Raw genomic sequence first — 14,003 nt, forward strand, 5'->3', positions numbered from 1 at the left:
TCCCTGATGGTCCAACCAAGAATCCCAGTGAGGCTGTGGGTCGTGCCTCCGACCCTGGCCAGAGGTCGGGCCTGAACCCCTCAAGGAGGAGAAAGTGACCCGACTCCGAGAGCAGGAAATGCGACTGGCCGCTGGTGTCAGTTGCAGGAAATGCAAAGGCAGCAGGAGGTCCCGATACCGATCTGATCCCTGACAAAAGACTCAAATGACACTCGGCTCCGTCCCCCGGCGCCGCCCGCAGCCAGACCTTCGAGCCTCAGCGGACTTTTCCGCACGTTCCTCGGACACCCGGGAAGCGACCTCCCGCGGCCACGACTAGAGGCCGGCGGGCAGGCGGACTCGGGAGGCTGGAAGCTGGGAGGGGGTGCGTTCCCCCACCCCCTGATCCTGGCCTGCCCGAGAGGGGCTTCTGGAAACATCCCTGTGCTTTCTACCCTCGATTCCTCGCGGGCCCACGTCCCAACGGGTCACAGTCCCCGCCAGCAGAGGAGCCACCCGTTCATGCCCACGCCAAGCCCTCGCCATGTGAACGCCCGGGTCAGAACCCCCGCGCCCTAACCCTGGCCAGCGGGGGGCCGCGGCGGTAGCAGAGGGTCCGGCCCACCGCATCCTCCCGAAGCCCCGCGGCGTCCGGGGCGCGGGCTTTGCCCAAGTTTGCTGGGCGATGCCCTTCCCGGAGCCCGAGTTGTGGGCCGGGCGGGAGGGGCGCGTGATTGACAGGCTGAACTACAGACTCATCTCTTACCTTAGGCCGCGGGCGCTGATTGGCTGCTCGCTGACATCCTCAAACCCGGCTGCTCCGCGCTGGGCTCGGGAGGGGGGCGGCTGCGGGTGGAGGTGCGCTTCTGACAAGCCCGAAAGTCATTTCCAATCTCAAGTGGACTTTGTTCCAACTATTGGGGGCGTCGCTCCCCCTCTTCATGGTCGCGGGCAAACTTCCTCCTCGGCGCCGCTTCTAATGGAGCCCCACCTGCTCGGGCTGCTCCTCGGCCTCCTGCTCGGTGGCACCAGGGTCCTCGCTGGCTACCCAATTTGGTGGTAAGACTCGCCTCTTGTCTGCCCGCGGCCCGGTTTCTGCGCCGCGTCCGGGGAAGGTGGGGGCGCCGGCCGGGGGTGGGCCGCGGCAGGGCTGGGGCTCCTCTCCTCGCCTCCCTCCAGCCCCCCACCCACCTACCCCTCCTGGATTTTCTGCTGGTGTCGCCTTCAGAATCCAACTCCTGGCTCCTCTGATAATCACCATTTTCCCTGCTCCCCGCTGCAGGGGCTGGAGGACTTTCCCATCTCAGAAGGTTTCTTATTCTTAGATCCTAACCCTCTGCCCGTCCCAATCTAGAGGCCTCCGAAGACCCCCCATTTGCTTGCAGTTGGGTTTCTGGAAATCCAGCACTGTCCCTGGGGCCCAGCCACTCCTCTTCTCCATTTTGGGGTCTTCATGGGCAAAACCATCCTGTTCCTTCACTGCCACCCCACCTCTGCCGGCGACTCCATCAAGAGATTCCCCCACAATAACCCCCCTTTGCCTTCCTATTTCAGACCCCAAAGGCTTCAGGGCTCCTCCCGGGGCAGGGGAGTGGGTGGGGGTATTTCATCAGATTCTCCCCACTGCTCTAGATTCATCTTGAGCCTCTGAAGTGAATATGGTATTTGCTGATCCGGGATGCCATTGAATTCGGATTTTATTCATTTCTTGCTTGTCCACCCTGGCAAAAGGGGGGTTCCTTGAAAATGGGTTGTCTGGGAGGGGTAGGCTTGTTATTCTTTGACCAAAAATCCAATTCTCCATGTCACATTTGTTCCTTTTGGAAAACCGAGGACCGAGGAGAAAGGGAGAGGGAAAGGAGAATTCCGTCCCTGAGAAATGCGGATACAAAAGACATTTTAGTAAATAAGGCTGGGAAGCCGGGCGCAGTGCTTGGGGGGCTGTGCGTGTCTGGGGGGCCGGGGTGAGGAATAAACATCCCTTTGGGAGCCCCAGCTCCAGGAGTCCCCTTGTTTTCCGAGCGGCCCCATCGCCGCTCTCCCACCCTCTGCAGGTCCCAGGGGCCAGAGGGGAAGACACTGAAACCAGTTCTCTAAATTACACCCCGCCTCTCCCCAGTCTCCAGCCCCCTGCATTCCGGAAAACTTTAATTAAAGAATCTTCCCCTCCTGGATGCAGGAGAGCCTCGGCCTGGGGGTGGGAGGTGAGGAGGAAGAATTTGGGATCTGTGAGTGAGAAATGGGCTGTGGCCCCCGGGGTGAAAGTCAGAGAGAAGTGCCACCATGGTGCGGTGCTGCCTGCAGGTCCCCAGACTCCCTGCCTTTCACCAACCCAGAGCCTAGGGTAGGAGGAGCAGAGACAGTGAGGTTTGGGGGCCACACCCCGAGTCTTCCAGTTGTTTGGGGGTGGTAGCATTTGTGTCTGGGTGTTTGGGGCCCCTGGGAGAGAGGGTGGGGACATGGCCAACGGTCTCTGTTTAGGGGGTACTAGGAGTTGCTCCCAGGACAGCCAGCCAAGGGGAAGTCTTTCTTCTGCCCAACCCACACTTTTCCGTGGGGCTGGGCTCACCTGAGGCTTCCAGCACATAAAGAAGTCCATGGGGTGGCCAGGGCAGCCAGGGACCTCAGGAAGGAGGTTCGGCCAGTCTGGGGAAAGACTGCTGCCGACACCAGTCTAGCCTCACCCAGCCATTCCTGCCCCTCTTCCCATTCTCCGGCCAAGGCCATGCCGTTTTTTGCCTTGTCTTCGCAGGGACTCTGGCGGGTTGGGGGAGGGTAGGAAGGAAAGGCTTGGCAGCCCATAGGTGGCAGGGACTGAGGAAGAGAGCCCAGGCTCTCCAGCCCTATGAGCTAGAAGAGGGCACTCTTCCAGTCAGTGGAGATTCTGGTGTTAAATGGTGTCTTGGGGACCATCTAGATAGGGGTTACCCAATAGGAGGAAACGCTGGGGAAACCTGGAAGGTCAAGACATTGGCCCTAACATAATGCTAGACACATGGCTTGTTTGGGAATTTGGTGGGGGACAGGAATGCTGCTTTGTCTAAGCCAAGGAGAGAGATGTATGGGTGTGTGTTGTGTGTGTGTATGTGTTCTGGGTCTATGACCCCGAGAGGTGTTTTCTATACACTAGTGTGTCTCTAGGTGCAAAAGTGTTTGTGCCCGCAACTGGGCTACTGTGGATATGAAATCGTGTGGGTGTGTTGGGGAATCCATGGCCCATGACAGGTTGTGCTGTGTCTCTGCACATAAGTGTTAGCAAGTGGCTGATGCTGTGATGTTTGTATGTACATGTGTAAGAGACAGAGAAGTCTAGAAGTATCTTTGCCCATGTAAAGGTCAGAGCCTGTGTCTGCTTGTGACGCTGGGCTTGACTGTGTTCATGACTGGGCATGTGAGTGAGTGTGTGTGTGTGTGTGTGTATACGTGCGCGCGCATGCCTTCATGACAGTGTGGGGAAAGCCCCACAGATGTCTTTGTGCGTGAATATCAGTGCTCATGGCCATGACCTGATTGTGCTTGTAAGGAGGAGAGCGATACTCAAGTCCATAGCTGTGTGAGGGCTGTGTCTGAGTCTGCCTGTGATCCTGTCCCCAGGTGCTGGGCCTGGGGCTGAATGGCTGTGAATATGTTTGCAGACATCTACCTGTGGGTATGAATGACACCTGAGCTTGGGTGTCTGGTGGGCAGCCATGGGCCCGGAGGGAAGGTCCAACAGGAAGCAAAAGTCTCACAAGGCGGCTTCAGGGGGCACAGCTGGCCAGGGATGGCACACTAGAGAGGCAGGGGCACAGGATTCCTTGACACCAGCTTGTCCTGTCTGTCCAGGCGCTAGAGTCACTGGCCCTTCTCTCTGAGGTTGTTTTCCTTTGGTCTTGGAGCTGGGGTGGAGGGTGAGTCACCTTCTCAGGGCTAGGGCTGGGGCTGTAGGTAGATCAGGGCCTCTGCTTCCTGATTCCATTTCTGCCCCCACTCCCCAACCTAGCCCCCGCCAGGCAGTCAGATTCCAGCACTTTGAGCATCTAAGCCCATCCTGGCCTGCCCTCTTTGGACCACCCAGCTCACTCATTCCCCAGGAAGGATTTACAGGGGAAGTCATGTAGCTGGGATTTCCGTCCATGCGGACCCTCAAGCACGACACCCTGAGTGCGCACCGCTCAGACCCCAGTCCTGAGAGAAGGTTGACCAGAAGGGACAGCTCTAAGGGGCCTCAAACTGACGTCCTTGGGAGGAAGAGATGTTCTCCAGGTAGTGACAGAGCCGGGACAGGAAACAGCAGCACTGATTTCTCGAATTCCCCTTGTCAGTCCCAGTTAGCTCCTGCTGGAGAAACTTGTCTTTCTTCTCCTTCTTGGGGGCGTGGGGTGGGGGGATGAACCTATATTATTAGGGCCTAGCCCAGCACCTGCTACATTCCAGCGGTGGACACGCAGATGGAGGGGGCCTGCTGGAGATCAGGAGCTCACCCTGCCGCTGTGTGACTGAGAACCAGTGGCCACACATCTGGGTCTGCTTCCTTACACTTCACCCGGGGGTCCCCAGACTGCCCTGCCTCACAGCTTGGGTGAAAGTGTTTTGCAGAGGACAAGGGCAGTGACCTGGGAAATAGGACACCTGAGTTCTCGTCGTCCTGGGACCCATCCTTCCACTCGAGCACCTGCCTAGGACCTACCTTAGTTTCCCCATCTGTCACATGTCCTGCTGCCTCTCCCACCCACTCCCACCTCCACCCGCCTTTCAGAGGCCTGTGAACATGTTCAGTCAAACCCCGTGGGGGTCAGTGGGCTGGGCTCAGGGAGGCACCTGGAGACTGCGGGGGAGGAAGGCCCCAGGCCAGGTGTTAACACTTGTAACAGGCAGGAATTACAGCTCACTGGGGCTGGGCTGGCTGGGGCTGGTGAGGAGCTGAGCTAGCTGGAGGCTGTTGATCCCACAGACAGACAGACAGACAGATGGGCAGATACCAGATCGGATGGCCAGGCTTTAACCGGGTGGTCTCCCTTCCAGGGCAGACCTTTCCCTGGGGGGATATGGCGGGGAAATTAGTCCAGGTCTCTTGGAAGTGAGTTAACAGCCCCCCTGCTCACCCCGCCCCCATCATGGGTAGGGCTTCGGAGTCCAGAGGGAGCAAATTTGGTGGCTGATCTGTTGGTATTCTTCTGATAGGATCACATTTGGCTTAAAAAGAAAAAAACAGGTCAAACGTTATAATAATACCAAGAGCCTGAGCTGAGTTATGTCCTTAGAAGAACCTGCTTTAATATGTGTGGGGACGGCATGGGGGAAGGGGACGCTCTCAGGGAAAGTTCTAGACTCTCAGAGCATTTTATCCACAGCTCCGGGGCCAGGAGGTGAGTGATGGGTGGAGTCTGAGTATCACCCCCACCTCCATCCCAGGGAATCTGAGGGCTTGGGTCTATGATGTCTGCCCTGCAATTAATCCTGGACTGGTGGGAAGACCTTTGGCGAGGAGGTCAAAAGAGGCAGGAGCTGGACTTTGGTGCCAAGTTCTTTAGGAGGTACTTGCTGCAGCTTCACCAGTGGCAAACCCAGCCAAGCCCTACCAGAGCCCACACTCTGGCATCTGGGTACATGCTCAGTCACTGACAAAGGTGGAGAAACTGAGGCAGAGAGGGCTCTGGTTAGCAATCTCCAAAGAATGGACTCAGCCCAGCAAGCATCTCTCATTCTATTCACTACAGAACTTAATGCTAATAAACATGAATGGTACTTGGGCAGATGTAGAATTGGAAGAAGTCTCTCCTCGGTCTGGGCAGGAGACAAGAAACCAGGGGATGGCACAGGAAAGGTGACTTATCTCACAGGAGGATGCAGCTAACAGACCCTTCAAGGGAAAAAGAAGTGGGAAAAAGGAAATTTTTTTGGTCTCAGAATGTGATGAGCCAGGAGTTGAGCAGAACCTTTTCCACCCACCCTGATGTGAGCCACAGAAACCTTCTCCAGCTGCCAAGGAGGGCAAGACATCCTCCACCCCTCATTCCTAACGCAGGGAGGAGGCATGCCTAGCCCCACCCACACCCCTGCAAAGAGCCATCCTGAGGTGACATCTGTACATCCATGTTATCCTGTATGCTGGAAAATGGTGAGAGTGGGGTGTTGGAGAGACCTAGGTCTGAATTCCAAGTTCAATACCAATGGACCCGTGGCCTAGGATGAGTCCCTTCCCTTCTCTGGGCTTCATTCAAGTCCCTGCCTCCTTCTGGGCTTCATTTTCGTCAACTATATGGAGGGGTCCCTTCTGCCTCTCAGAGTCACAGGGCTATGACAGGTTCTGGCTTCATTGCTGTGAAGCATGACACTCCACGGCACACATTCCGGGCCTGTATTAGACAGTCCACCCCTTTCTTTCTGTGATGCCATCTGACCTAAATCCCAAAGAGCTGGCTGCCCTACTCCCGCCAAGCCAACCTGCTTGCACTTCCAAACCTCGCCCCAAACCCTCCCACTCTTCTGGAGCCAGGCCGTCTGCATTCACATCTGGCATTTTCGTGTACTACCTGGGTAACCTAGGGCAAGTTAACCTCTATGAGCCTCAGTTTCCTCATCTGTAAAATGAGTGTAATGATTGCCTCTATTTCATAGGGTTTCAAAAATGATTCAGTGAATACTTCTTAGAATGATACCTTGCGTACAGGAAATATATTGATGTTAGCCGTTTTCACCTCCTATCTGCAAGCTATTGGCTCACTGAAGCCCTGGAGCCAAACTTGCCTTTTCCAAGAAGCCCTCCCAGATTTGCCACACCTGGCTCTGTTTTCCCCTTTTCTTCTTTTTGCCTGTTTGCCCCACAGTGCTGTAGCTTTATTCTTAAGTTGAGGGCACTGGGCTAGGCTAACCTCACTGCAGCTCTTTGCCTGCCCAGGAAGGGGCGGGCAGGGTAGAGAAGGTTACTGGAGTGTCCCCTCATCCTTGCCCGACCCCCAGAGTCTGCCAGACTCTTGCTAGGACCTAGAGCCAGGGGGCTGGGCACAGGAGGGGTGGGGGAGGCAGGCTTCCCAGGGGGAGTGGCACCAGGGCCGCCTGGAGCAGCCTGAGCAGAAGTTCCTTCTCTAGGAGCTGAGAGATGATTCAGAAGGTGATTTATAGTCGGAAGGCAGAAAGCTTGGCTCCTGGCAGAAGCTGCTGCTTAATTACATTCTTGGGGCGGGGGTAAGGGGGTGGAGGTATGTGGGCGGGGGGCAGCAGGGGCCAGACTTCTACCTCCTCCCCGTCCAGGCCCTGTCCCTTTGGCTGTCCCAGCTCCAAGCAGGGTCCTTCTTTATCCTGCTGCCAGAGAGGGAATTCCCTGCTCTCAATGAGAGGCTACGCCAGGAGTGCAGGAATAGCTTCTGGGAGTGGAGAAGGTGGGAAGAGAGGGAGGAGGCCGGATCCCATCTCCCAGGACTTCTGCAAGGGAGACTGGATGGTGACGTGCTGGAAAACGGGCCTTCTGGGAAGGAGCACTCGGTCTCCTGCCTGCTTCTGGGCAGGGAAATAGCTAAGGCACCTGGGCAGAGTTGAGTTTATTGAGTTTCTTTTTGTTTGAGACAGAGTCTTGCTCTGTTGCCCAGGCTGGAGTGCAGTGGCACAACCTTGGCTCACTGCAACCTCTGCCTCCTGAGTTCAAGCGATTCTCCTGCCTCAGCCTCCCAAGTAGCTGGGATTACAGGTGTGCGCCACGATGCCTGGCTAATTTTTGTATTTTTTAGCAGAGATGGGGTTTCACCATGTTGGCCAGGCTGGTCTCGAACTCCTGACCTCAGGTAATCCACCTGCCTCGGCTTCCCAAACTGCTGGGATTACAGGCGTGAGCCACCGCACCCGACCAGAGTTTCTAGAATCTTTTGAGTGGCAACTCCACACTCTCCTTTGGGCACCCTGTACTGCTGCTGCCTGGGAGGGCCTGCCTGCCCGTTTGCTCCTTTTCTGTCGCTCGGGTCTCAGTGGGCCACGGCGGCTGGAGAGAAGGTCCTGCGCTCAGAGGCTGAAACCCGGTTCTTCAGCGTTAGGCAGCCTATCTCTCGTGAGCACAGCGGCTACCCCAGGTGCACAACAGTTCTGCCAGCAGGCACAGCCCCATACCCTCATGTCAAACTAATATCTCAGAGAGTCACACCAATGCCACTGGGTGCAGCTACAATCACTTCCACGCCATTGATAGGAGCCCCTATTCTGTTTCCATACCTGCTAAGTTGACATCAACATTTGCCACATTAATACTGACCCATGCAGCAACCCGCCTGATGACACCTGAGGCCGCTTCGTTCCCTGCATGGCAGCGGTGAATCCCAAATCCCTCACTGCTAGTTCTTCAGGCTGGAAAGGTGTAGGGCGAGCAGGGGTAGGCTTGCCGAAGCCAGTAGTGTCGATTTATCTGTTTGCAGCCTGGCTTGTACAGCCGGGAGGAGTTGGCAGGGGTCAGGATGGGGACACTAGACAGCTCTCTGGTTCCCCCCGAGGCGGGCCTTCTCAAAATGGCCTCATTATGTGTGTGGAGTGAATTCCAGAAATGTCAGGCACACCCATACATCTAGGGAATGAAGGAGACGCCGGAGCGGGCTCTGGGGTGAGAGGGGCCAGTGTGAGGAGGTGGTCGGCTTCCAGGCAGGGAGTTAGGGCACCTGAGACCTGGCTCTGCCACCATCTTGATATTAGGCAACTCCCTTAACTGTTCTGAGTCTCAGTAAATAGGAGAGTTGGGTAAGCTGCCGGCCAAGGACTTCCAGCTCCGAGATTGCAGTCCTGCAGGCTGTGTTCCACGTTCAGGTGGCCCAGCTATTCCATCTGTGCCTGGTGGAGAGGGTGGTCACTGAAAGCTGATCTCAGGGAAGGGTCGGGCGTGCAGAGCCCTAAACTCTACACACAAAGAGCTGTGATACCGTCGATGAGTCTCCTCCCTCCTTCAGTTTTCTCATCTGCAAATTGGACGATGATAATAACACAACCACCTGCCCTGCCTGCTTGCAGGGCCGTGAAGAACTTCAGGTGGAATACTCTTTGCGAAAGCACTTTGGGAAGTGTCAGGTTCTTTCCAGAGAAGTTAACTATCATTGTGAGTCCTAGAAAAGAGGAGTAAGAAGGCTGGGTGTGGTGGCTGTAATCCCAGCACTTTGGGAGGCTGAGGGGGGTGGATCACCTGAGGTCAGGAGTTCCAGACCAGCCTGGCCAACATAGTGAAACCCTGTCTCTACTAAAAATACAAAAGATTAGCTGGGCATGGTGGTGGGCGCCTGTAATCCCAGCTACTCGGGAGGCTGAGGCAGGAGAATCACTTGAACCTGGGAGGCGGAGGTTGCAGTGAGCCGAGATTGCACCACTGCACTCCAGCCTGGGCAACAAGACCGAGATTCTGTCTCAAAAAAAAAAAAAAAGAAAGAAAGAAAGAAAAGAGGAATAAGAGCTACACCCTGCTCAGACAGTGCTAAGAATGAACCCTGAGCCTCTGAGCTTGAGGAGTTGATATTTCTAGCAGAGGAAGAAGCGGGGCTGGACAGAGTAGTCCTCAGCTCCTTCCTGTAGGGGTCCTGATGCTCAATGGAGAGCCCCCGGGAGAGGGCACAGAGGCCTCAGGTCTGAGGCCAACTGGTCACGGGGCATGCCCAGGTTCACAGCTCAGGACATGGGGCTTGGTTATCCTCCTGGCCTAATGCAAAAACCACCGGCCAGACCCAGAGTGAGATTTCCAACCAGGGACACATGGGAAGATGTAGGTGGAGGTGAGGGGGGCAAGGGCAAAGGGCCGCCAGCTGGAAGGGGCTCTGCTGAGGCCTGTGGTCATCAGGGAATCTTAATGGCCTGGGTAAGGCCTAGCAAACTAGGAGATGGGCACAAGCCTTTCCCTCCAGCTCGGCTGAAAAAACTGGGAGGACTGAGTGTGTGTACATGTGTGTTGGGGAGGGGGATGGGAGCAAAAGGACCAAGCACCCAGGTCTGTCTGGAAGACCTTTCTGGAAAACCTGCCCCTGGGCACAGAGTCCCACTTATCTGCCAGAGCCAGCTGGGCCAGCAAGGAAAACCAATCTCATTAGTAATGCAAATAGGGGCTTGTGCCGTGAGTGAGCAGGCATCCCGCCTCCTCTCCAGCTCCCACCAATCATCTTCACAAGGCGGACTGCTGAGGGTGCCACTCCCCTGCTCTAAAACCTCCCATGGCTCCCCTCTTCCTATCTGGCACTGAGGCTCCCTATGATTTTGCTTCTGTCCACCTGCGCAGTTGTACCTTTCACAAACCTCCCCCCAACATCCCTCTTCAACTGGAGTACTCACGTTTTTGCTTGTTCATTGAAATACTTCCACCTCCTCTCTCTGACTTTAAAAGGCAGCCCAACCCGGGGCCTGTTGAGCAGGGGTCAGTCTGCTCTGTGCTGCTCAGCTTGGACCCCACTTGGCTTAGGTCATGTAGCCCTGAACTATGAGGGGTCCTTAGAGGGTCTCCCAAGATGGACGGGCCCCTCGACCAGAGCAGGCTGCTGTCCCAGAAGCGGAGATGAGCCTTTTCTCCCAGTGTCAATTCCCCTGGGTTTCTTTTCTTTTTTTTAAAATCCCAGTTCCATTTGCAAACGTTTCCTATTCGTGTACTATTTCCCCCTCCACGCTCACCAGCTCACACGATGCTTAAGTGTCTAAGTCGTTAATTTTAAGATTGCAATTGGTGGAAGTTGTTTCTCTGTCCAGGAACAGGTTAATATGTTTGTTGACCGTGTGCTACGTGCTGGTCCCCATACAGACGCCATGATCTATCTGAGTCTAATTCTTGCCAGCTTATCGATAGGGAGTCCCATAGTGCAGCCTGGGTATGGCGTGGGAAGCTGAGCCCACATCCTGGTGGACCTAAAGCCCTTTTTCCTTCTACCACCATTCAAGCTCGGTTGTGGACTTGTTACTGGCATAAAAATGTGCTTGTTCATATTCTACTTTGTTCCCCAAAGGATGGTTTTGAGGCAAGTTTACACTTGACCTTCCACTCAAAGGCTGATACTTTGGGCTTATAGATACTATCTGTGAACGTCTGGGAAGTCTCTTATTTGGGGATGTGCCCTCCTCACTGGCCACCTTTCCACAAGTCATCAGACTGTCTTTAAGCTGGGACTGCACAGTTGCTGACAGCAGTGGCCATGTGAGCATTTTGTTGCCCCTGGGATGGGTAAGGGGCGACCTGGATCAAATCACTGCCTCCTGGGCCTCAGTTTCCTCATCTGCGAAACCGAAAGGATAGCGTAAATGACCTCTCAGATTCCTTCCAGCACTAAGCTCTTTCCTTCTACTTAGTCCTTTTTGCTGCTTTGCATCTGGTCTCTATCACATAAGTGCCAGAAAGCAGTCGGGCAGAATCTTCTTTCTTGCCCTAGTGCAATTCTTGTGTTGGTATCTCTGACACAGCCAATTGTTCATTTCACGTTTACAATTCGACCTTCAGCTTTATTTCTCCCCGAGGAGCCAGCATGCTTTCTCCTTTCCGATAAAGCACGCTTCCCTTTATGTCCTGGCTGTGAGAAAACTTAGAGGTCCACCTGAAGCCCCATCCTTGCACCCGGGTGGACCTTGACCCTGATCCTGCTCTTCCGTTTTCATTTTGTTATTGAATCTGATGTGTTTTCCATCATCAGCCTCTTGAGGGCAGGCATGTTGGAGTCTTTGTACCTGGCCTGGGCATAGTGGATCATCAATAAAGACTTGTCTTTAGGATACACATTTGCTGTCAACCTCTTCAAATCCTTTCTGGAAGGAAGCAAGGCACATGCGAATTAAAAAGCAAAATAAACATTGCTCTGGGAGGGAGTTGGTCCTGACTGGATAGTTTTGAGTTGTGAGAATTCCAGTCCACTTCTGTTTCTTTTTTTTTTCTATTTATTTATTTATTTAGAGACAGAGTTTCACTCTTGTTGCCCAGGCTGGAGTGCAGTAGTGTGACCTCGGCTCACTGCAAACTCCGCCTCCCGGGTTCAAGCAATTCTCCTGCCTCAGCCTCCCAAGTACCTGGGATTACAGGCACGCGCCACCACTCCCAGCTAATTTTGTATTTTCAGTAGAGATAGGGTTTCACCATGTTGGTCAGGCTGGTATCAAACTCCTGACCTCAAGTGATCCACCTGCCTCGGCCTCCCAAAGTGCTGAGATGACAGGCGTAAGCCACCATGCCCGGCCTTCTTGCTGTTTCTTTACTGTCAGCTTTTCCCCAAGTCTACAAAAAGCTTGTCTTCAGAGAAGTCGCCTCTTTTCTTTCCTTCATGATCTTCTCCATTCTAAAGCTGAGGTTGGTTCCTAATCTTCCTCTAGGGACTGTCTCTTGTTCCTGGCCAATGACTGTGTCCACCCCTTCCCCTGGCTCCCTTCAAGTCTGGTTCCTCCCACCCTCCCTTGCCTTGAAAGCCCACAGTGCTATTGCCACCTTTCCACAGGTGATGGAGTGCCCAGGTGGCACCTGCCCTCTCTCCAACGGAGCTGCTCCCGTCCCCAGCAGCCTTAGTGAGGGCCGAGCCCCAGTCTGCAGATGGAACCCCAAGGAGACGCAGAGGGGAGTGACTGGCCAGGGATCTCCCCATTCATCCAGCGAGGTGTCCTCACAACTCAGACTGGCTCTCCCCTCCCCTCCGCTTCTGCCCTTGGGCAGCACATCTGCACGTCACCCCACCCAGCCCCTGACTTCAGGGGAGAGAATGTCTAGCCTCAGGCTGGGTGGTCCTCCATCTTAACTGCAGCTTCTCTAGGGGATTCCGGAGCCTTTCTCTGCTACCAGTAAGGATGGAGTCTGTGACCTCTGCACTGTCCTGGAAGCTAAAGCAGCCTCAGGAAAGCAGTCTCTTCATCCCCAAGTTACCTGTGAGAAAACTGAGGCTCAGCTGGGCTCGGTAGCTCATGCCTGTAATCCCAGCACTTTGGGAAGTCAAGGCAGGCGGATCACCTGAGGTCAGGAGTTCGAGACCAGCCTGGCCAACATGGAGAAACACCATCTCTACTAAAAATACAAAATTAGCTGGACGTGGTGGCATGTGCCTGTAATCCCAGCTACTGCAGAGGCTGAGACAGGAGAATCGCTTCAACTGAGAGGCGGAAGTTGCGGTGAGCTGAGATCTGGCCATTGCACTCCAGCCTGGGCAATAAAAGTGAAACTCCATCTCAAAAAACAAAAAAGAAAAAAAGAAAACTGAGACTCACGGGACCCAACCGGGAGCTGTAAGGAGCTCAGAAGCAAGTGGGCAGGCTCCAGTGGTAGCTAGTAATTCCTCGCTTATGATGTCCCAGGTATCACATACATTGAGGAAACAAAGCACACACATTAGCTCATCCTCCCGACAACCCCAGGAGGCAGAGACTCTAGTTATCCCCATTCTACAGATGAGAAACTGACGCCCTGAGGCACCATTCCGTTGCCCAAGGCTCCATGAGTGGTAAACCCCAGAGCACTAAACAAGAGACAAACTGCCTAAAGCCAGGCCCTTCAGTGACACCACACCACAACCAGGAAGTTCCTCCTTAGATCTGGCTTCAGTCTTTCCTTAATCCAGACCCAGGTTTTCTTCCTGGGGATGTGAATATCACTGTCAAGTTTCAGTTTGGTTTGGTTTGAGACAGGATCTTGCTCTGTTGCCCAGGCTGGAGTACAGTGGTACAATCACAGCCCACTGTAGCCTCAACCTCCTGGGGTCAAGCGATCCTCCTGCCTTAGCTTGCCAAATCGCTAAGACTACAGGCAAGCACTGTATGTGGCTAATTTTTTTAATTTTTATTTTTATTTATTTTTGAGACAGAGTTTTCACTCTTATCACCCAGTATGGAGTGCAATGGCAAGATCTTGGCTCACTGCAACCTCCACCTCCCGGGTTCAAACAATTCTCCTGCCTCAGCCTCCCAAGTATCTGGGATTATAGGCGCCTGCCACCACGCCTGGCTAATTTTTGTATTTTTAATAGAGATGGAGTTTGACCATGTTGGCCAGGCTGGTCCTGAACTCCTGACCTCAGGTGACCCGCCCACCTCGACCTCCCAAAGTACTGGGATTACAGGCGTGAGCCACGGTGCCCGGCTTT

General features: G+C 54.5%; 1 protein-coding gene across 1 annotated transcript in view; it reads left to right on the top strand.

Annotated features, from left to right (window-relative positions):
• Nucleotides 1-801: 801 nt before the first annotated feature.
• The window catches only part of WNT3 (wingless-type MMTV integration site family, member 3), a 59,811-nt gene continuing 46,609 nt past the window's right edge, over nucleotides 802-14,003 (top strand). The window contains exon 1 of the mRNA XM_012001927.1: nucleotides 802-1,038. Coding sequence (XP_011857317.1) covers nucleotides 959-1,038 — 80 coding nt within the window. The 5' untranslated portion in view covers nucleotides 802-958. The remainder of the gene's footprint in view (nucleotides 1,039-14,003) is intronic.

Source organism: Mandrillus leucophaeus, unplaced genomic scaffold, assembly GCF_000951045.1.
Source record: "Mandrillus leucophaeus isolate KB7577 unplaced genomic scaffold, Mleu.le_1.0 Scaffold670, whole genome shotgun sequence".
Taxonomy (NCBI): domain Eukaryota; kingdom Metazoa; phylum Chordata; class Mammalia; order Primates; family Cercopithecidae; genus Mandrillus; species Mandrillus leucophaeus.